At 37.7% G+C, this 24,008-nt stretch overlaps 2 protein-coding genes across 13 annotated transcripts in view; one reads left to right on the top strand and one right to left on the bottom strand.

The window, feature by feature from the left end:
• nbeaa (neurobeachin a) overlaps positions 1-20,154 on the top strand; it is a 130,444-nt gene extending 110,290 nt beyond the window's left edge. For 4 of the 10 annotated variants that reach the window (XM_084401278.1, XM_084401277.1, XM_084401274.1 and 1 more), the window contains 26 exons: positions 490-609; positions 2,026-2,159; positions 4,756-4,817; positions 6,128-6,192; positions 6,381-6,489; positions 6,607-6,773; positions 6,880-7,004; positions 7,506-7,652; positions 8,601-8,737; positions 8,920-9,037; positions 9,137-9,239; positions 9,406-9,521; positions 9,641-9,753; positions 10,384-10,524; positions 10,639-10,758; positions 10,845-10,997; positions 11,220-11,387; positions 13,148-13,237; positions 13,801-13,993; positions 14,072-14,143; positions 14,677-14,832; positions 14,933-15,103; positions 15,940-16,041; positions 16,672-16,868; positions 16,959-17,110; positions 18,342-20,154. In XM_084401278.1, the coding sequence (XP_084257404.1) occupies positions 490-609; positions 2,026-2,159; positions 4,756-4,817; positions 6,128-6,192; positions 6,381-6,489; positions 6,607-6,773; positions 6,880-7,004; positions 7,506-7,652; positions 8,601-8,737; positions 8,920-9,037; positions 9,137-9,239; positions 9,406-9,521; positions 9,641-9,753; positions 10,384-10,524; positions 10,639-10,758; positions 10,845-10,997; positions 11,220-11,387; positions 13,148-13,237; positions 13,801-13,993; positions 14,072-14,143; positions 14,677-14,832; positions 14,933-15,103; positions 15,940-16,041; positions 16,672-16,868; positions 16,959-17,110; positions 18,342-18,432 (3,322 nt within the window). In that variant the 3' untranslated portion in view covers positions 18,433-20,154. The remainder of the gene's footprint in view (positions 1-489; positions 610-2,025; positions 2,160-4,755; positions 4,818-6,127; positions 6,193-6,380; positions 6,490-6,606; positions 6,774-6,879; positions 7,005-7,505; positions 7,653-8,600; positions 8,738-8,919; positions 9,038-9,136; positions 9,240-9,405; positions 9,522-9,640; positions 9,754-10,383; positions 10,525-10,638; positions 10,759-10,844; positions 10,998-11,219; positions 11,388-13,147; positions 13,238-13,800; positions 13,994-14,071; positions 14,144-14,676; positions 14,833-14,932; positions 15,104-15,939; positions 16,042-16,671; positions 16,869-16,958; positions 17,111-18,341) is intronic. The other 6 variants (XM_084401283.1, XM_084401281.1, XM_084401282.1 and 3 more) reach the window with 4 other exon arrangements.
• Positions 20,155-21,797: 1,643 nt separating this feature from the next.
• The window catches only part of dclk1a (doublecortin-like kinase 1a), a 54,385-nt gene continuing 52,174 nt past the window's right edge, over positions 21,798-24,008 (bottom strand). For 2 of the 3 annotated variants that reach the window (XM_084400800.1, XM_084400801.1), the window contains one exon: positions 22,981-23,165. In XM_084400800.1, the coding sequence (XP_084256926.1) occupies positions 23,108-23,165 (58 nt within the window). In that variant the 3' untranslated portion in view covers positions 22,981-23,107. Of the gene's footprint in view, positions 23,166-24,008 lie in introns of all 3 variants that reach the window. The other variant, XM_084400802.1, reaches the window with a different exon arrangement.

Here is a 24,008-nt window from a genome sequence, read left to right as displayed (position 1 = left end):
CTCCCTCACTTTATCCAGTTGCTTAAAACCCCAAATCATGCATTATGACCTCACTTCCTGCCCTTGTCCTCTTTTTTTGGCAGTCATACTTCCTCCTATGATTCCCATAATCCATTTTTTTCTTTACTATCTTTACCTTTTGCCTCCTCTCTACACTTCCCTACATCTGTCAGTGTATCTTTGTAACCACCACACACAGACACATACTGAGGTCTCTGTGCGTTTCTAAAGATGCACTTTGAGGTACTGATAGCTTGAAGTCTATTTCCTGCCAAATATGGATGGGTTCATCTGTTCTAATTTGAATGCAACAGAATTGATTTTGTTCAATTTTGTGTCTTTGCATGTATGACACGGAAGCTTTGGGGCTCAATCATCCTTCTATTTGGCACAGATCAACACACAGGGATTACGTCACACTATAGACTAAGAGCTGCAGTGAATGCCTGTACAGTCATTACTGTCTGTTTGTGCCCATTTGTATTGCAGTGCCTTTTGTGAAGTGGACCAGTGTCCACTGCGAACCAGGCTGACGCCTCCTGAACTCAAATCCTTTAGTTCGCTGACAGGATTCCAAACAGCCCCCAGAGATGCAGGACAGTTTCTTAGGCAAGGAAGCTTGAACTGGCCCCCTTACCCAGTGCTACCAGCTTTTACATTCCTTTCTCTCTGTCTTTTTTCTCTCTCTCTCTCGCTCTCTCTTTCTGCCTCTTTTTCTCTCTTTCCTGGTGGATGTGAGTTTTCAGGCTGGCCAGCTACACCACCACTGCTGCTTTCATTCGTAACGGTTCTGCTAGATTTGATTCTGTCTTTGTTGTACATATTTACACTGTCCAAACCAGGTATGACACGATAAAGCTTCAAGCTTTAAAAAGAAAAAAAAATATTCGATTTTAATGGTTTTTTTCCCCTAAACAAGTCATAATGTGCCTGTGTTATTTTACTATTTTTATGTACTATTATAGTATTTATTAACATTTTTAAATTTGCTTTTTATTTTATATTTTCAGATTTCATTTTAATTGTAGTTTAGGTATTCAGTTTTAGTCAGCAATAACAACTCTGTAACTCTGTGCAACTAAACATTTTGCTTGTTTTCTATCTTCATTGCATTATGCTGGGTTGCTCCGCCCAATGCGAAATCTCATTGGTCCACTTCTCTGTATTTTTTGCTGCGTTCACATATTTATACACTGTAATTACAAGATGAAAAGATGGGATTCTACTTTTGAGCCGTACATAAGTTGCTATGGCGATATTCAACACAAAAATAGATCCATGCATGTCTTTGTTGTCGGCAGCCAAACACTTAAATTAGTTGACCTATACAAGCTGATCTAAGAAAGAGCTCCAGCTTCTGCCATTTTGGTTGACAGGTTCAACAAAGAATTGACATTTTTTTTACTACAACCAACTGGTATGATAGCTCAAGCATGATGTGAATGCAGCAGAAACATCAAATATGATCTGATTGGCTCTGATACTGAAAAGTATCTGCATTACGCCTGGTGAGGATTTTTTGATGATTGATATAAAAAGCATACATGCTTCAAACCAGCAGTTATATTTACGAAGAACTTGACAGAATCAACCCTGCTAGCTCGCCGTTTCAGTAAAGACATTGTCATTCATAAAGTCACTCCTCGTTTGTCCTCAGACCTTTATCTCTGACTTCTTTTTCTCATGAAACCTTTCACACTCACCCTAGTCTGGTGTCATTTGCATCCCTGGCGCTGCAGTTGTAGTCTTAGTGCAGGTTAACACAGCTTGTAGCTAAGCGCAGTGGCACTTATGGGTGATGTGTGCATATAACAGGGGGATGATAAGTTAAGCATTTGCTCTCTCTGCCTCCCTGTGGTTGAATTTCTGTAGGATGGCTTTAACCCAGTAGTAACGCCATAGACTTTGTCACATACTAACCAGCTGGAATTGAAAGGAAGTGTGATTTTTGAACTGGTCTCTGTATTTTGGAGCTAATTGGACCTTCTTTTCTGTCTCTTTCTGTCTTTCTTTTCCCACCCGCAGTATCACGACTAAATTGGAGCGTGCGCTAGAGAAGGTGGCCCCCTTGCTGAGGGAGATCTTTGTGGATTTCGCTCCCTTCCTTTCGCGGACTCTGTTGGGCAGTCATGGGCAGGAGTTGCTCATAGAAGGTACAGGTGCTGTATAGTGCTCCTTTTCCTCTCTACCTGGTGTCTCTGTGGAGTCCCTCACTGTCTGCTGTGTGTGTGTCCACTGGCTGCCTCATACACACACAATTGTGCGAGTGCATGGACCCAGAGCAGGTATGAGAACAACAGAACTGCTTAGAGTTTAAAAAACGGCGACTTACTAGACCTTAACACACTGAAGGAACTGAAGGGAGAATTGCATGCTGAATCCAACACTGAGGAAGTGTTTTAAATGATCCCAAAACAACAGGGCTCAACAATAATGATTTATAATATACACATTTTTCACTGGCCTCACAACAAAAACATGCATTGTCAAATTAAATTGTATAAATAGCACACACAATTGTATAATGCATAATACAAATTATATTCTAACACTGTACAATAAAGTCCATTTGTTAATATTAGTTAACTATAAAAAACAGTCCTAAAGCAATTATTAATCTTAGTTCATATTCATTTCAACATATGACAATCATATTGATTCTCAGAAGCCATAAATCTATATTTTTTCCTTATGTATTTCTGCAAACATAATATGAATGCCGTTAATCTTATTACTAGTCTTCTCCACTAGATGTCATCCTCTTATTTACCTTGCACGATATTACAGTGGGACCCATTTATTCAGGGCTTAACATGGCGGATGCAGGTGCGCCTTTCAGCGTGAACTGTCATTGTTTCGATCGGGTCAGTGCTTTATGGTCACAAAAGTTTGTCATTTGCACACGTTGTCAAGCCTTGCCAATTTAAGCATTCAAGCGAAAGAGAACTTGTGCGTGTCTCAGACGGCGTGCAAATAATGAAATGAACTCGTCTCCCTCCCTGCATTTAAACGGTCAAATTCACACAAATGCATCTCAAAATTCCCGCCTTGGCGAGTATCCAAGTAAACACAGTCGGTTATGGCTTAAAGCAGGGCTCAGTAGTTTCGGGATTTCTTCGCTGTATTCTCGCTTTTTGCTCGCAGGTTTCTCTCTAGAGCTCCCCCCACAGCTTCGGAATAGATATTTGACAACACTGTTGTAAAAACTCGTTGGCGATTCTCAGACACCAGAGGCTAGTAGATCAACGACATCAAAGCAGATGGGACATTCTTTAAAACGTCTTCTTCATTCGGGTTCGAACAGCGTGAGGGAGCGCAATAATGACAGCATTTTAGCAGATTTCTTTTGGCCGTAAAGCAGTTGTTTACATCGCAAGACCTGATATCACGCGATACTTCCTGACGCAGCAGCCCGCCGGCTCAAAGTTGCAAGTGCGAATTTTCCGCTCACGGGCACCAGGGGGGTGCAAAACGACCACCATTCAACCCGAAAAAAGTAATATAACCATTCCAATGACTCCGAAGCTGTTCAGTTAAGGGAAAAAAGTTACTTAGTTCAGCTTTACGTAAACAGTAGAGAAAGAACGCATGTGTATCATTATATTGGATCCGTGCATTAGTCTTAAAGTGACAGTCTAGTATTCCTGCTGCTGTTTGTGTTTTTAATGTTAATCAAACTACAACATACAAAGAAAACATTTTTGAAATTATAATAAGGATTAACCTTTATTTCATTTGTACAGTGAAGATTATATGGAGTGTTGTTTTACATTTGATTACTTAAATTCAATTTCTGTACCTGAGAATTACTGTTAGATCTACCTGAAAAACCTTAAATAACCTTACAATACAAGGTTACACAGGTCAACTTTTTTTTTTAACTAATGATAATAAATACAGTAACAAATGTATTGCTCATTGTTAGTTCATGATAGTTGCAGCAAGTTGCGGTGGACCTAAATGCAACCTTTTTTCAATTGAATTAAATTCTTTTGAATTTGATTCTATATTTAGATTTTTCATTAGGCATTTTCTTTACAGCAAAATGTATGCAACAAATAACACGTACAAACAAAGAATTGTTTTTAATTTGCGATATTAGCTGCCCCAGTATGGCAAGTGCTAATTCCATCAAATAGACGACAGCTTGCTCACACCAGGCCTGGTCCATCAGGCCATCTTTATTGTTGAGTCCTGAGAGGACGCCCTCTCTTCATTTCGTCTGAAATCTGCGTAAGCCCTAAATCTGAAAATCCAGATCTAGAGTGATTGACTTTTGCTTCTTGTTCCACCACTGTCTTTTGTCTCCTTATATTTCCTTCCTCTCCTCTCCTCCCTCTTTATTGAATCCTCTCCCTCCCTGCCCTCCCTGTTGTCCTGTCAGGCTTTATTGTCTGTGCTCTCACCTTGTCTTGACCTCCTCACAGTTTAATGTTTGTCTGTTTTTGTTTGTCTAATTAAAGCAGAACTATGTGTAAATTAGAACAAATATAAAATGTATCACTTTATAGTTAGTTTTTGTACATGTACAGTGGGGTTCAAAGGTCTGCACTGAATATCTGGGATTTAAAATTCAATTTAAACCTAGAAATACACTAAAACCTTTTAGGATTTTAGACAAATTAAAAACGATGAATGTTATGATGTAGAATTTTTTTGCATATTTGGTCTTTCTTTTGGAACCCACTGAGATTTATTCACATCTCTTAGACATATGCATGCTTAAATTTGTTTTCTGTCAATGCACTGCTACAGGTTTAGTTTGTATGAAGTCCAGCACATCGGTAGTGGAGCTTGTCATGCTGTTGTGCTCACAGGTGAGATTTCTTTCTTCTTTTTTCTCTCCTACTATTTCGTTTATACTTCCTTTTATTCTTCAGACTTAAGTCCACCAAAGAGCAACTAAGTTTCACTATTTTCTATCACCACTACACTACACATCAAAACACGATCACTACATGACATTTCAAATAAAATAAACTGTATTTAAACAGCTTAAAATCTTGGAAAAGGTCACGGTGCTGCAACATTTTGCCAGTCTTTTGAAGCTAGTCTTTGGGCTGGACCGAAACAGGATCCGATTTCAGACCCACCCTACAGTATGCCAGTGCGGATATCACTGCATAGTTTTAGACCAAACCCATTAGCTTACATTTATGCATTTAAGAGGCGCTTGTATACAAAACAACTTACATTGCATTCAGTTTGTACATTTTAGCAGTTCATGCATTCCCTTGGAATCGAACCTAAGACCTTTACTTGCACCATGCTCTACTGTTTGAGCTACAGAAATGCTGCTTTAGCTTCCAATTACACCTCTAAACTTCAACTGTTAGGATTCTAAAAGCATTCCTGTTGTTTTTTCCACAGTCTTTATGTGGAATATGATTAACTAACTGTCTGAAATGATTTACAGTGTTTAGAAGTGAAGAATTTTCACTTACCTTTAAGACACCCCATGAAAATCCACTGCGCTCCATACTTGCCATCAATCTACGTGAGGAGAAATGTCACTTTTCTTACCACTAATCAAACATTTAAAAACAAAATGATCATACAGCTACATCTGGATGTCAGATTCTTATACTAGGAACCCCACTGAACCTCTGAACTCTCCTAAAAGATCTAGATTTCTGACTACAGCATCTCAGCAGGCTTCCTCTGCCTTCAAAGTTGGAGGTTTAGGGTGTAGCAGTGGCCCATGCAATGTTTGATGCCCTCTCATCCTCCTCTCCCCTCCCTCTCCTCTATTTCCCGTCATCACTCCATCAGCACATATAGTATTACTGAAGCTCCAGGCCCTCCATTAGTGGCTCATGGGACGAAACTGTACCCTAAATATTGATTGGCAGGAAGCAGAAGGTAATGGGAGCTGACTGTGGTGTGTCCTTCTAGAAGCATCTGCAGCTGATGCTAAGTGCATTCTGCCTCTCTTTCTCAATAATCGCTCTCTTATGTGGCAAAGAGCCAATCAGTCTCTTCAGCAACCACATCAGGCGCCTATATCATCCACAAAAGAGACACAAACAATGTCTTTATTATAATAAAATACGCATAAATCAGTAGAATTTGAGCAATTTACACTTTGCATATTTAGCTCCATAATGGTTATTTTGTGGTGTTTCAGGAATGGCAGAACTCAATACAGAAGAACGCAGGACTTGCGTTCATTGAACTTATTAATGAGGGGCGGTAAGTGTTATACCATAAACAATGTACACTTCTTCCATACAGATTTCTGTGAGATTTGGTGCAATATATTGGAAGGAGATGCTCATTATGCAAAATGATACAAAAATAAGAGGATTAATTTTTGGTTTATGCTGTTAGAATGAAGGCTATCGGTGTCATTTAAATATTTCAAGTGGTTTTTGTTTCAGGCTTCTGTGTCACGCCATGAAGGATCACATTGTCCGTGTCGCCAATGAGGCTGAGTTTATCCTCAACAGGCAGAGAGCAGAAGATGTTCACAAACATGCAGAGTTTGAGGTCAGTCAGTCTGTGTGAATCACTGTGCCATGGGTTCATGGTTAATAGCTTATCATACATGAAGTGCAAAAGGGACTCGACCATGTGAAGATAATTTCCTTTGCTCTTCCTCAATAGTCCAACTGTGCCCAGTACGCTGCAGACAGGAGGGAAGAGGAGAAGATGTGCGATCACCTGATCAGTGCTGCCAAGCACAGAGATCACGTGACTGCAAACCAGCTGAAACAGAAGATCCTCAACATTCTGACCAATAAACATGGAGCATGGGGAACCATGTCACAGAGGTTCACAATCTCACAGTTTCCTGTTAACCTTTACCACTGGAATTTCTGTTTCTCTCTCTTGCTTTCTGGCCATTCATCGCCCCTCTCTCTCTCTTTACCACCTCAGTCAGCTGCATGATTTCTGGCGTTTGGACTACTGGGAGGATGACTTGCGCAGGAGGCGGAGATTCGTACGCAATGCCTTTGGCTCCACCCACCCGGACGTGGCTCTCAAATCTCTGGAGGAATACGGTCAGCCACAACACATCCTTAACCCCTCAATTTAATTTACAGTGTCCAAATATGTCTGTTTTACTATGATCATAGACATTAAAATGTAGTGATGTGTGTCCAAACATTACTACATTGCATAATTTTATATTTAAATTATATATTTTATTTTAAAACAGTCACATTCTTGACAGAAAAGAATAATAATTTGCAATATGTTTTAATTCTAGACATTTTTTAAAGAAACTGTCTGATATTATCATAGATTTATGAAATGAGAAATTTAAGTAAAAAAAACAAGCATCATGCTATTTAAATATAATAAAATATATACATATATATATAGATATATATGGGTTTTTACCTATTTAGTTTTATTATTATTAATAATAATTCTTCATTAATTCTTCTTAATTTTTCTGTTTATTCGTTTTATAGTTGTGAACAATATGTACAAATAAAATAAAAAAAACACGGATAAAATGTTATTTATTTATTTATTTATTTATTTTGTATGGACAGGCCCTGAGGAAGAAGAAGGCATGAAGTCCAAGAAGTCGTTCCGCAATCATTCGGTGGTCAGTCAGAACCCTGAGACGGAGCTGATGTTGGAAGGAGATGATGATGCCGTCAGTTTGCTGCAGGAGAAAGAGATCGACAACCTTGCAGGTATTCAGCGTCACTGCTGCACTCAATAGGTTGTTACTCACACGCTGCCTCCTCAGATCCTACAGTAAGGGTGCCATAGCACTGCTGAACAAATGAGTCTTAAAGACCAGCCTGCACCAACAGCGCCGCTCTAGCTGTGTATGTGGAAACCATTAGTGTGCTGGTTCTTTGATGTATTGTTGATGCATGTGCTAATGTATTCAACTGTACTTTATTCCTAGTGGCTTTTCGTCCGAGGGTGTTTATCTCAAGAGGCAAGTCTGGTCTTTCAGTAAACGAGTATGCTAATTAATGTTTCAGCCCAGAACAAGCTCCAGCCCCTCCGCCTTTTGATGCAGATCTCAGCTGAATCCGCACAAGAGTGTGATTATGAGCTGAAGTGCTACATCTGATTTTGACATTGAATGTCTGAATCACTAAATTAACCAATTAACGCTTAAAGTAGCCACTTATTCATTATCTTAATGAGCCGTTGACTGTATTTAACATATTATGGCAATTTAATCATCATTTAATTAACAGAATAAGCTTGTTTTTCCCTTAGATTAGTCAGTTGGATCAAAGAGGTCTATGTCTTTTCATCTCAATGTGAAAAATGTGGGTTAAAATTCGAATGTCTTTGATCATGTGCTCTCAGATTTTCTCCTGAGCTCTAAATGCTATGTGACAAATCTCTAAGCTGTAGGAAAATAACATATTGATAACAGAAATCAGCTGATGGCACCATTAAAATGCACATTTTTAAAGACAATTAATGGTGAAAGACACTTTTTAAAACTAGAGGATGTTGTTACGGCATCAAACTGATTTAGATCTAAAAACTTTGCTGGTCTTGAAAGAACTGGTCTGGAAATCCCAAGTTATTGGAAAATCTAACCGTAATCACTAATCCAAGACTCAAGACTTTTAAATGTAGAATTTCTCATTGTGTGGCGTGGTTTCTTTCAGGTCCGGTGGTTTTGAGCACGCCGGCCCAGCTCGTTGCTCCTGTGATTGTTGCTAGAGGGACGTTGTCAATCACCACAACAGAGATCTATTTTGAGGTGGACGAGGATGATCCAACTTTCAAAAAGATTGATGCCAAGGTATGTGCCCCTGCCAATGTCACCCTATGAGTTATAGCCTCATTTTTCTTTTTACACAGAGATTGAAGATTTTATCAGTTGACATGAATATTATCCAGTCAGAATTTCAGGATCATACATTGCCGTTGCTATTGTCTCAAACGCTGTCTTTGCTAACCGCAGTTCCTTTGTTTGTTTGTCAGGTGTTGGCGTATACCGAGGGTCTGCATGGGAAATGGATGTTCAGTGAGATCAGAGCAGTTTTTTCCAGACGCTACCTTCTCCAAAACACTGGATTAGAGGTCTTCATGGCCAACAGGAGTAAGACGTCAACATGCCAAACAGCAAAGTCAAATTGGTGTTTAATTCAAGTTTTTTTTTCTAAATAACACTGTTTTTTTCATCACATCATCTCCACAGCATCCGTCATGTTCAACTTCCCAGATCAGGCCACAGTAAAGAAAGTAGTGTACAGTTTACCTCGGGTCGGTGTTGGCACCAGCTATGGCCTCCCTCAGGCAAGGTAAGGTCTTTGATGTTGTCTTTTCAATATTGAAACTGGTTCTGTATATGAGATCAGTTTAGGAGTGGTTATTATTTTACTAAACATTTAACTGTTAACTAAGAGTAAATGTGTTCTTAGCCAATGGTAATTGATTGTCCTTGTTATTTTGCTGTTTCTCCCATAGACGGATCTCTCTGGCGACGCCAAGACAGCTCTTTAAATCGTCTAATATGACTCAAAGATGGCAGCGGAGGGAAATTTCAAATTTTGAGTATCTCATGTTCCTCAACACTATTGCAGGTAAGATTGTTATTTTCTGCACAAATAAGTTTCCTACAATTGCACTTAACATTTTCATATAATAAATGTACTAAGTTCCCTACTCTCACACAGCATACCCGGTTGTTATTTGTTTGCAGGGAGGACCTATAATGATCTGAACCAGTATCCTGTCTTCCCCTGGGTCCTGACTAACTATGAGTCAGAGGACCTGGATCTCACCTTGCCTGGGAATTTCCGGGATCTCTCCAAGGTGTGCCACTCCTGTCTTTTACCATAACTAATTTTAAAGCAACACAAATCACCCAGAATTTAGTTTGAATCGTAACAAAATCGTTCAAAATGCCAGTTTTTGGATCAGTGTGGTCTCAGATTTTTTACCCCACTGTTTGTTTTAGTAATTTTAATTAAATTACATTTAAATGTTATAGAATTATATATACAGTACTGTTCAAAAGTTTGGGGTCGGTAAGATTTTTTTAAATGGTTTTGAAAGATCTCAAGGCTGCATTTATTTGATCAAAAATACAGTCAAAAATAGTATTATTACAATTGAAAATAACTGTTTTCTGTTTTAATATATTTTAAAATGTAATTTATTCCTGTGATGGCAAAGCTGAATTGTCAGCATCATTACTCCAGTCTTCAGTGTCACATGATCCTTCAGAATTCATTCTAATATGCTGGTTTGGTGCTCAAGAAACATTTCTGATTATTATAAGTGTTGAAAACAGTTGTGCTGCTTAATATTTTTGTGGAAACCATGATACTTTTTCCAGGATTTTAAAGTTTAAAAGGATGGCTTTTGTATGTACAAGTTTATATATTAGTCATTTGGTAAGTATAATAACACAATTCCTTTCTCTCTTTCCTGTTAATGTAGCCAATCGGAGCTCTGAATCCAAAGCGAGCCGTGTTCTATGCCGAGCGCTATGAGACATGGGAGGACGACGGAACTCCGCCCCATCATTACACATCACTCTACTCCACCGCGGCGTCCACTCTCTTCTGGCTCCTCAGGATAGTGAGTCCTCACTATAGTTCATTTTCATTGTATTGTCTCCCTTAACTTCAAAATCTTGATTGTTTTAACGAAAAGCTCTTTATGAAACCCTAACCCACTTTCTTAATCTCACAGGAACCCTTCACCACATTTTTCTTGAATTGTAATGACAACAAGTTCGACCATCCTGACCGGACGTTTTCTGGCATCGCACGCTCTTGGCGAAGTTGCCAGAGGGACACGTCTGACGTTCGGGTGAGCTAAAGTTTGTGAGGTAAAAACGGTGCTGTAACTGATTGTGTTTCTGTGCTGTGAAGTCAACATGTTTGTTTGTACGACAGGAATTGATCCCTGAGTTCTACTACCTCCCTGAGATGTTTGTGAACAGCAGCGAATATGACCTGGGGCTGAGAGAGGACAGGACAGCCGTGTGTGACGTGGAACTACCAGTCTGGGCCAAAAAACCAGAGGATTTTGTTCGCATCAACCGGATGGTGAGGAATGGAAAGATTATGTGTGCATCGAAGCACCTTTGTTTGGAGAAAACCTTTGATTTTCTTAAATGTGTCAAGAATTAAAGTCAGATGAGGCCAGTTCGCTGAATGGAGCCGCTCTAGATCAACTTTGAACCTCATGAAGCCTTTACAAGTCTAGTAATTTATTTTTGAAGCCCTGATTGTTCCCCGTATTAACCCTGTTGTCCTCTGCCGTGTCAGGCGCTGGAGAGTGAATTTGTGTCCTGTCAGTTGCACCAGTGGATCGATCTCATCTTCGGCTACAAGCAGAAAGGACCGGAGGCCATAAGGGCTCTCAACGTTTTCCATTACTTGTCTTACGAGGGCTCCGTGAACTTGGACACCATCACAGACCCTCAGCTCAGAGAGGTAAGACCCCTCGTCTCAGAGGTCAGTGAGCATCGATTCAGCGGAGGATGTTGATATACAAACTTGTTCTACGGGTGTGAATCACATTAAGCTGTTTTTGATGGGTTTCTATTAGACATTGACCAGTATTGTTTTTTTTTTCCTGAAAGATAGTGATTTTCCCAATGCAGATTTATTATTTATTTTATTAATGTTTTATTTTATTTTAAGATTGTAGTGTTTCAATCATGTATTCTGAATTAAATGCAGAACTGACTTTTATTTTAGTTAAAATAGTAATTTAAATAAAACAAAATGTATTACATTTTATAATAACATAAGATTGAATATTACTAGTGCTGTTAAATCGATTAATCGAGATTACACAATATTTGTGTGTGTATATGTATGTATATTTATATATATATATATGTATGTATGTATGTATGTGTATATATATATATATATATATATATATATATATATATGTTTCTGTGTGTGTGTTTGTATACTGTATATACACACATATATTTATATATGTATATATTTATGTGTGTGTGTATATGTATTAAAAAAAACTTTTATGTTAGATGTAATTTATTGCGATTCATCGATTTGACAGCACTAAATATTACAGATTCAATAATTTATTAATAATAATAATAAAGATTAATTATTGACAAACTGCTTAATGGTAATCTTATTTTTTTTAACATCCCAAAAAGTCTAATAATTTATTAAGCAATTATTATAAAATTAAAATATTGTATTGTTATTAAACATTACTATTATTAAACAAATTAAAACATTGAAATAATTTACCTGTGAACACCATTGTTTCCTGTTTAACACACAAAAGTGCAGTGCTGTTGCTATTCATCAGTAGACCTGATATTAGAACCGACAGAATATTGGTTAAAAAATCTTGATTGTCAGTCTTTAAAGAGGTGGTTGATTATGATTTCACTTTTTTAACTTTAGTTAGTGTGTAATGTTTCTGTTTGAGCATAAACAACATCTGCAAAGTTACACTACTCAAAGTTCAAAGCAACGGGAGATATTTGCTTTTAAAGAAATTACTTTTTAAGGACTACAACAAACAGCTGGTAGGAACTACACAACATTCCTCACGGGTTAGTGACATCACCAACCCTAGAATTTACATAAACCCTGCCCCCTGAACACGATTTATAGATTATCAAGACAGAATATGCTTATCAATGACTAGAAGATAACTACACATAAGCTACATAAATTCACCAACTAACCATTCCGAAATGTTGTCTACATGTTGTCACTTCTTCTTGAGTCTCTCCATCATTTTCTGAAACCGGTTTGAACATAAAAGGATAAAAGTTGTAGAATATTTCAGGCATGCCTGTGTGAGTGCAGGCTGTTGTTGCTCCGCCCTCTGTGCCGGGAGCAGCAGCTCATTTGCATTTAAAGGAACAGACACAAAATGGTGTGTTTTTGCTCACCCTCAAAAAGTGACAATTGTAACATGCTATATAAAAATATCTGTGTGGTATTTTGAGCTAAAACTTCACATACACACTCTGGGGACATCAACAACTTATTTTACATCTTGTGAAAAGGGCATTCTACCACCCCTTTAATGGTGTCCCCTGTCAATATCCTTCTCTCCTCCGTCCAAAATGAGTGAATATGTATTTAATTTCTAAACGCAGCATGCGTTTCCATGTCTGTCTGTTGTGAGGCAGCTCAGATGTCTGTCAACTAAAGATGTAACAGCTTGTTTTGTCTCTTTTGTCTCTCTGTAGTCCACGGAGGCTCAGATTCAGTCGTTTGGACAGGCTCCATCACAGCTGCTAATAGAGCCTCATCCTCCACGCAGCTCCGCCATGCACCTGGTGAGACTTTTTTAAAACAACTCTTTTATTGAGATCTATATTCCATCTCTTTTATCAATTATCTATATTAGATCTCTTAAATAGATCAATATCGTCTCTTGTTATTTAATTTATTACATCTTTCATCTTGATTTGTCTTTATTATGTACCTTTTATGTAGATCAGTATTACGCTGTCTTCACTAGTTGCGATGCACCAAATTTGTATTACCTCATATATGCAAAACGCTAATCACTGGCAGGTAGTACATAAAATTCAGATTATCATGCAATAGATTTATCACATCACACCTGGTTTTACACCTAGCGAGGCTGCCTAGGGTTGGATGTTATACACATCACCCAAACTCCTCCCCTTCCTGACAGTCCAAACCAACCCAAAACTGATCCTGAACTATATCCTCACCCAGAATCCTGCCCTGTGCTTTTCACCTTGTTTGCTCCATTGTAATTTACCTGTCTAATTCCCTGTCCCTTCCTCTCTCCTTTTACTTCCCTATTTTTCCTCTTCTTCCTCCCTTCCTCTTCCTCTTCCTGCTCCTCTTTCTCTCTTCTGCTCATCAGTGTTTCCTTCCTCAGAGTCCTCTGATGTTCAAGGACCAGATGCAGCAAGATGTAATCATGGTGCTAAAATTCCCCTCCAACTCTCCCGTCACGCACGTGGCGGCCAACACGCTGCCTCACCTCAGCATTCCCGCTGCGGTCACGGTCACATGCAGCCGGCTGTTCGCCGTCAACCGCTGGCACAACACAGTCGGTGAGTCGCAACATAACACTGTCGTCTAAGGATATTTGTTATTGTTTTTACACAAGATTAACGGTATGTTTTGTCCAGGTCTCAGAGGTGCTCCGGGATATTCCTTAGAACAGGCTCATCACCTCCCTATTGAGATGGACTCTCTGATTGGTGAGTTTCTCAGGTCATGTGTCCATGTGTTTTTACATTTTACATCACTAGGGACAGTTCTGAAATTCCTTCAGTTGATAGACTGATAAAGCGTGTCTTTAAACCAAAGACATGCTCATTATATACTCATATTACTCACGAATAGGAGAAAGTGCAACACGCAATATGGCGGAATAAGTCCCGCCTTTCTAAGTGAAAGAACCAATCACCAATTGGTAAAGTGATTGCATCATTGCAGCTGCTGTTGGAAGCTCCAGTTGCATATATGACTGAAATAGCATAAGAAACAACATTTATGGGACAGTTCGTGTCGGACTTTGTTGCTGATATGAAATATGTAATTTAAATGTGAGTATGGCAAGCAGTTTTTGAGATTTCAGGATTTACTCATTCAAATTGATAGGATTTGGTCTTGGATGCTGAAATATCTGCCCGGAGGTATTGCAAATATGGCTGCCGAGTAAACAGATTTTCCTTGAAAGGGTCTTTTTTTAAACTCAGAATATTCACGCATGGTCTGTTTTCTTTCCCAGCCAATAACTCTGGCATTACTAAAAGGCAGATCACAGATTTGGTGGATCAAAGCATCCAGATCAACACGCACTGCTTTGTGGTGACAGCCGACAACCGCTACATCCTGGCGTGTGGATTCTGGGACAAGAGTTTCCGTGTTTACTCCACCGAGACAGGTGCGTGTTTTTGGTGATTTCGTATGCCAAGTAGCACATATAAAATACTTTCACTCTTTACTGCAATGAACATGTGCTGACCCCGTCACTCTTCATTCAGGGAAGCTCACTCAGATCGTGTTTGGCCACTGGGATGTGGTGACTTGTCTTGCGCGATCGGAGTCCTACATTGGGGGCGATTGCTACATCGTCTCCGGCTCACGAGACGCGACCCTTCTGCTGTGGTACTGGAGCGGACGACACCACATCATCGGAGACAATCCCAACAACAGTGAGCACAATGCTTTTAACCGACTGAGCCTGTGCACATGAGCATTGCTTTGATTAACAGAACTCCGTGCTCACCAAGGCTGCATTTGATCACAAATACAATAAAAACAGTAATATTGTACAATATTATTTCAATTTAAAATAACTTTATTTTCATATTATTTTAAATGTAATTTATTCCTATGAGGGCAAAGCTGAATGTTTAGCATCATTACTCCAGTCTTCAGTGTCACATGATCCTTCAGAAATCATTCTAATATCTGATTTGCTGCTCAAGAGACATTTCTCATATTATTATAAATGTTGGAAACCAGTTGTGCTGCTTAATATTTTTATGGAAACCATTTTATATATATATATATATATATATATATATATTATATATATATATATATATATATATTTATTTATTTATTTATTTATTATTATTATTATTATTATTATTTTATTTAATTTTTTTCAGGATTCTTTGATAAATGGAAAGCAAATATTTGAAGTATAAATCTTTTGTAGTTATAAATGGCTTTACTGACACTTTTGATCAATTTAATGCTTCCTTGCTGAATAAAAGCATTATCATTATTTTTTTTTTTATCTTACTTGCCCCAAACTTTTGGGTGGTACTGTAGTGTATATGATTTCACATACATATTTTGATATTTATTTGGCTTATATTGAGATTAAACTACAAGAAAAATTCTTTCTAAATATATTAACAAAGATTTCTGTTTGTTGCATTTTCTCTCCTCTTTATTCCATGACATGAGTTTTAGTTATGTGGCTGTTAATGGAGTAGATTTGTAAGATTCCAGAACCTGACTGTGTGTTGTATTGTAGGTGATTATCCAGCACCTAGAGCGGTTCTGACAGGCCATGACCATGAGGTGGTGTGTGTGTCAGTGTGTGCTGAACTGGGACTTGTCATCAGTGGGGCCAAAGGTCAGTCGGAGAGGAAGCAGTCTGAATAATAGCATATCTGAAATGAGCTATTTTCAGACTAGAATTGGTTTGCAAGAGAATGCATAGATAAACCCTTTGCAGATCTTAACTCTTTTCCCGCCATTGACGGAATTTTCCGGCTTTCCGTGTTTTCACTGTCATACGGTAGGGGGCGCTATCACGCATCTTCTGAAAGAGTACTGAATCTCCTGATCAAAACCTGTGTGAGAAAGAAACAGCATATAAATCAAAACTGCCTAATGTTACTGAATGAAATGTCGACCCAGGACGAGCTACAGGACTGTGACTCAATCTACTCCATCTGTGTGTTGATCATCGTTATGAATCCGATCCAGATTCTTTGACAAAAACATAATTTTCTCAGCTGTTTGCTCAAAATGTTGCTAAAAAAAAAAAAAAAAGAATGCATTAAGCTAGTTTTTTAAGCAGAGGGTCTGTTCTTTCTTAAAAAAAAAACTGGCAACTTAAAAAAAAAAAAAAACACTGGCGGGGAAAGAGTTAAATAAAGATTTTTTTTTTAAAATGATTATTACTTTCTTATTTCTTAATTATTTCAATGTCTGTGTCTAATGACAGAATTGATCTGTTCTTGATGTTCTTGTTTTACAGAGGGGCCATGTTTGGTGCACACCATCACAGGAGATTTACTGCGGGCCCTTGAGGGCCCCGAGAACTGCCTCCAGCCCCGTCTGATCTCTGTGTCCAGTGAGGGCCACTGTATCATCTACTATGAGAGAGGACACTTCTGTAACTTCAGCATTAATGGAAAACTCCTGGCCCAGATGGAGATCAATGACTCCACACGCGTAAGAGGAGACATACACGTTTGAACAGAAACAAATACACGTTTGAACAGAAACAGTCTCCATATTTATCTTCACTTTATTTCCCCTCAGGCCATTCTGTTGAGCAGTGACGGTCAGAACTTGGTAACAGGAGGTGATAACGGTGTTGTTGAAGTCTGGCAGGCCTGTGACTTTAAGCAGCTGTATATTTACCCCGGATGTGATGCAGGCATCAGGGCTATGGACCTATCCCATGACCAGAGGTGAGCATACCTCAACTATATACAGTGCTATGCATAAGTTTAGGCAACCATGCTAAAGTTGACTAAAAAGAGGAATAAAAAATCATATTTTGCAAATTTAACTTAATGCCTTATTTTAAAAAATTAGGAAAAATCCAACCTTTAAGGACACCAATTTTCTTTGTGAATGAATAATGTATCGTAAATAAATAAATGTTCTTCCTTAAAAAACAGGGTGCATAAGTTTGGGCACCACTATGTTAAATTCCCATAGAGGCAGGCAGATTTTTATTTTTAAGTATTTTTTTTTTTTTTTTTTTAGGATACTATGCATCCTGATAAAGTTCCCTTGGCCTTTGGAATTAAAATAGCCCCACATCATCACATAGCCTTCACCATACCTAGAGATTGGCATGGAGTACTTTCCATAAGATCATCTCTCAATGCAAATCAAACTAGCTATTAGGCTAACTGAAATAAAATCATGCCAATCTCTAGGTATGGTGAAGGCTATGTGATGATGTGGGGCTATTTTAATTCCAAAGGCCAAGGGAACTTTATCAGGATGCATAGTATCCTAAAAAAAAATAAAAAAAAAAATACTTAAAAATAAAAATCTGCCTGCCTCTATGGGAATTTAACATAGGGGTGCCCAAACTTATGCACCCTGTTTTTTAAGGAAGAACATTTATTTATTTACGATACATTATTCATTCACAAAGAAAATTGGTGTCCTTAAAGGTTGGATTTTTCCTAATTTTTTAAAATAAGGCATTAAGTTAAATTTGCAAAATATGATTTTTTATTCCTCTTTTTAGTCAACTTTAGCATGGTTGCCTAAACTTATGCATAGCACTGTATATATATATATATATATGGGGATAAGGACAGTCGTTTTAACTATTTATTATATACATAACATTCATAATATATACATAATATGTGACCCTGGACCACAAAACCAGTCATGAAAGCTGAATAAATAAGCTTTTCATTGATGTATGGTTTGTTAGGATATAACAATATTTGGCCGAGATGCAACTATTTGATAATCTGGATTGCATGATCTTTACTTAATAGCCTAATGATTTTTGGCATAAAAGAAACATCGATAAGTTTGACCCGTACAATGGCTATTGCCACAAATATACCCGTGCGACTTGTGGCTGGTTTTGTGATCCAGGGTCACATATATGTTATGGAAATGTATAATTTTTCAAACGAATGCATTTTCTATATTTTCTATTTGCAGGACTTTGATCACCGGGATGGCGTCGGGCAGCATTGTGGCGTTTAACATTGATTTCAATCGATGGCACTACGAACATCAGAACAGATACTGAGACAGAGACAGGAGGAGAGAGGGACCTTGTTTAGGGCTCGCAGATGAAGCAGTGAGTAGGGTCGAGTTCATATCCTGCTAGACAGTTGATGGTGTGTCCCTTTAAGTTCAGGGTGGAGTCAATCCCAGATGAAAACACAAGACATATCTCTAACGTTACTTAGACCTTTAAGGTTGTCCTTCACTCCCCACATACTATGATGAATTGCCTAAAGTCCTTTTGTCTGCAAAGATCATCGTACAGGATCGTAGCCAGGAGGACGGCAGGACTGGATGTGGACTGTAGCGCAGTTCCCAGCAGAAGAGGCTTTGAGGTTTTTCGGGAGGGTTGACGGAGGGAGGGGTTCTGGGATGAGATTAAGACGCAACGGTGAACTTAATCTTTGTAAATACGAACTGCAACGGCGCAGTTCTTCACTGCAAGGGGATAAAAATCATACTTCCCGCTCGCTCTCCATTACGGAAGATCCCATCACCTTTAATTTATTAATGACTTGCTGTAAGATATTGTGTAGTTCCAACGAAATGACGACGAAGGCCTGCCGATTCACAGGGAGGAAGCGAACTGATCTGACGGGAAACAAGCTTCTCTTTCCTCTTTGTATATTTGGTAATTGTTTTGTCATATATGTAAATATTGTGATGGTTAGGAAAGCCAGGCATGTAAGCGGGCCATAAAAAAGAAAATAAAGAGGAGAAAAAAAGCAACAAAAAAAGAAAAAGAAACCCTCCCTCACTCACACGTTTCATTATTTATGAGAGAAAAAAAAGATTAATGTTGAAGTTTTTGTATCAGACACTTTGCACCGGTAACATCCCATGATTTATCGACGTGTTAGGATTTTTTTTGTTCGTTTACTACCATATTTAGGCCCATTCTCCATTGTATAATTTGTGCATTGATGTTTGTTGTATTTAAATAATTAATATTATAATCATATGTGATGATTACGTTGTACAACCACAGCCACAGTAAGCAATATCCTTGTAGCCAAGAGTGACTGCGGAAACGCAGTTTAATACGTGGATTAAGATATTTGAAATCCGCATACACGCATACTGAGATTTTATTTTTTTTCATCCCCCTCCTAAAAAGCGTGAGAGAAAAGAGTGAGAAGGATATTTTTTCAATCAGCAACACTATGATACTGAAATATAGTCGTTTTACTACAGAGGTGCAATTACTAGTCAGCTGGAAGCTAAAATGGAATTGAGAAATGAACAAATTATGCAAAGAATTTGTTGATCTGCCTTGGCATTGGCCATTGGACGTGAATATAGATGAGACAGAGGCGCATACATAACATGCAGGTCTGTCTCCGTGTAGGTGAGTGGTCAGTACTGTACATTTGATTTGATTTGTACATTTGCTAAATATCTTTTGTTAATTTATTTTGCAAGATGTATCTGATCATGATGATTGCATATAATTTTAATTTATTACTTTATTTTATTTGTCTGCATCGTTTGTGGAGAGGAGAGGAGGAATAGTTTATTGGCAGGAAGTCACTAGTAGATGATTTATTTGATTGATTCAGATGTAATTTTTAAATTCCGTCCCCACCTGCTGTTTCATGCATTTGCTGCAACTTGAATAAGCCAGAATGTCACAGGTGTCTCTTAAAATGTTTAAATATTAATTCATGCCAATATATAGATCAATAACTGTAAAATAAAATTGTTTCCTTTTTGTCGTATTTACAATAAAACAAGCCAAAACATCTTTTTGAGTTATTCGTATTTTTTTCTTTAAACACGTCTTGACAGTCATGAATTCAGTGGTCACCTTCTCTTGTTTTTATTATATTTTTTATGATGGATGCGTTCAAAATGTCCAAAAAGAATACATACACATGCACAGATGGTTTATTGCATTTAGTGATAATATCGATTAGTTTGTTTTGTTTGCTTAATCAGCTTTATCATGCAGACGTCAGCGTTCAAAATATTTATTTGGTCAAATATATTTTATTGTTATAATGTAAATAAAACGTTATAAATAATCAAAAGCTTATTTGTAAAAAAATGAGGCAATATTTTTATTTAACTTTTGTTTAGCATTTTAAATTAGTTCAAAAATATGTTTTATTATCAAGTGGGTACATATGAACCGCTCAGCCTTTGACATTACAATTATTTGTATGAAATTAAATTACACAGTCACGTGACCAAAGTGAACAGCGGAGGGAAACCTGTTCTGGTGCGCAGAACAGAAAAAGACGGGAAATGTAAAGCAATGCATGAGAACAGTGAAGTCAAAGTGAAAAAAAAAACAGAAATGAGCTTTACTTATATATATATATATATATATATATATATATATATATATATATATATATATATACACAAGGGCGTAGATTTGGTTTGAACATTGGGGGGGTTGAAGTTTGGGTCTGCATATTTTTCATGTGATAAATATTGGGGGGGTTGTAATGCATAGATTTAAATATTGGGGGGGGTTGTTTGTGAATAGGCGTTAGGTTTACATTAGAGAGAATTTAAAATAAGTTATTTGTGTGATAATGATTCATGTAGATCTGATGCATTTTTGAAAACTCTTGCTACTTCATACTTCTGTACAAAACAGTGCTGAACTTTGACAAAAAGTGATTTATAAAAGACGTCAGAAGGTTAAAGGGGGTGTTTATACAACACTTTGTTTTTTTGCTATGGTAGCGAAAATGGGGAGAGAGAGGTCGCATCTTTGTCACTTCTTTCTTTTCTTTTTTTTTAACCTTGATGAGTTAGCGTCCCTCCAAGCACAAGCTAGTACTTTGACTTTTTGCCTCATCTGTTTATGCAGATGTGCATGTTATGTCTTGCAGCGTGTAGTCAAACATATCAGAAACAATTGGATGTACGTCTGCAAGATGTCTGTTAAAGATCACTTCATCTGGAAAGCATCTGCAGTTTACTAACACCTGATAGACGTCTTTGAGATGTCAGTTTTACATGCATTCTAAATCATAAACATCTTAAAGACATTTTCTAAACATCTATTTGACATCTGACAGGAAACAATGAGCAAAAACTCCCAAAAAAACAACAACAAAAAACGTCTTCCAGATGTAAACACGCACATCAAATAGACGTCTCCGTGATGTGCGTGTGCTGTCAGGGAAATTACCTTATCCAGATATAATTTAATAATTACAGAGACTAAGTTACTGAATAATTAAAGTGCAGAAACAGTAAAGCTATTTGCTCTACAAACCAGTGTTTACAGTTTCGACAATACATTAAAATAATATGGTAAAAAAAAATCAAGGCAGCTAAAAATAATTGGAAGCGGATGAGACCGAAAGTCAGACACATTTAATTTACAAATGGACACCAAAGTGCTTAAAATGATATATATATTTTTTTTTATTACAGTGGATAGGGAGAATGTATCCTTATTACTTTGCAATAGGAACCTGCCTGATCCTATCGCCCCCTAGTGGTGGAGGTCACCGTGAAATAAAAAAATAAATGGGTCAAACAGTATCAATACACAACAACGAAATGAGGTTAAAATGTATTTTTTAATAAGATAATGTCTCAAATTATAATGTAAGAGCCACTCTGTATTCCATGCACTAATGAAAGAATACAATGACACCGTAAGCAGGGCTATGAGTTACTAGAACACCTCTTACAGCACTTCAGGAACACTCAACTCTAATCTGACCTCCTGACTTCTCATTACACTGCACCGCTGAATGAATGTCCTGCATTAATGAAATGGAATTAATCAGAACGAACCGGTATTTGTATTTCCAAGAGCTGACCCTGTATCAAGGAATGTTGCTTAAGTCTTTCCCACAATGCATTTGTGCTTATGTTCCATATACTTTAAAACTGCAAAAATGGTTAAATGTGACTTACACTTTCTAGATAAGATAAAGAAATATATTGTCAATATCAAAATAATTGAAATTATATTATTTACACTGATTACAAAACAAGGTCCCCATCTCACGTATGAACAAGTGCTGTGCGTCAAGTACTGTAACCACTAAGGGAAGGAAGTCCGGGTATCGGCAATTCAAATCGTTTTCGGTCTGCTTCGAAAAGGTTTTTGGGAACACGGGATACTAATTACCAGGAATGCCAATAGCTAATCAGTTACAGTGTCCTTACAGTTTCCTTCTGGAGCATATGAACAATACCGGACCAATAAAAACATCACATTTCTAAGGTGCTTCAACAGAAAAAGAGGACATTATTTAACTTGAATAAAAAAAGAATATGTTTTCAATATGTATAAATAAATGAAAAGGTTATTATAATGACCATAAATAAACAAGAAACCCTTCTTGACGGTCATCATGTTCCCTGCACCTTTATGTGATCAGATTACAAAATGGTTCAGTTCAGTTCATCGGTCCACTCGGGCCGCGTTCCGAATCCTCATAAACCCTTCTCCTCTTTTAGTGCCCTTTCCACTCGCTCTCTTTCCTTTCGATGCTAGAAAGGGGAGAAGAGGGAGCGAACAGTCTCCGTGGAGCAGGCGGAAAAGTCTTCAGACTCGGGCGAGGTGGTGGTGGTGGTGGTGGTGGTGGTGGGAGAGGGACGTGGACTGGGGAGGAGGGGTGGCTGGGACGTGGGGTCGAGGTGCAGACCGGGGCACAGACGAGGCGTAAAGGCTGGGATGTGGAGGCTACAGGTCGGCTGGGTGGTCCAGGGAGCTGCGCTCACATTCGGGTGGCGTCCTCGTCTGAGAATCTGCCTCTCCTTATCAAGAGCGGTGGTCTGATGGAGGAAATGGGGAACTTTAGTCTTAATTACAACAGATTTCGCCATGTTCGTCAGTTAAAAAACACTTGCCCCCGGTTTCACAGACAAGTCTTAAGCCTAGTCCCAGACTAAAATGCATGTTTGAGCTGTTTTAACTGAAAGAAGCTTGCACTGACATGTCTTAAAACACGTTGTTTTGTCTAAATATGACAAATAATAGTTTAATAGTAACAAATGATAGTAGGACACTTCCTTAAATGTCCTAATTGAACCAAGACTTAATGTAAGTCCTGTCTGTGAAACCAGGACTAAAGATCTTAACTCAAAGACAGTGGATGCTTGTCAAAGCTTGGACATATTCTGTTTGGACATTGGACATGACATTATATATACATTGGAATATTATGATGAGGGTGAAAAAAAAGCATACAATTTTTTTTGGGGGGGGGTGAACTATCCCTTTAATGAAAATTATTTAAAAACATATTTAAAAAAAATAATCTAAATAATAATAGCAAATTAAATGTAAATACACTATCGTTCAAAAGGCTGGTGTCAGTAAGACTGTTTAAATGTTTTTGAAAAAGGTATTTATGACCTTTTTTGCATTTATTTAATTAAAAATACAGTAATATTGTGAAATATTATTACAATTCAAAAGAACTGTTTTTATATATTTTAAAATGTAATTTATTCTAAAAAAGCTGAATTTTAAGCAGCCATTACTCGCCTTCAGTGTCACATGATTCTTCAGAAATCATTTTCATTTTACAGTAGAGTAAATTTAATATTAATACATACATGTCATAAATATATTAAAAGTGAATTTCTACTAACAAAATAAACATTATGGGCAAC

This window comes from Rutilus rutilus (assembly GCF_951802725.1).
Source record: "Rutilus rutilus genome assembly, chromosome: 25".
NCBI lineage: Eukaryota > Metazoa > Chordata > Actinopteri > Cypriniformes > Leuciscidae > Rutilus > Rutilus rutilus.
This window is presented reverse-complemented; position numbering and strand designations above follow the sequence as displayed.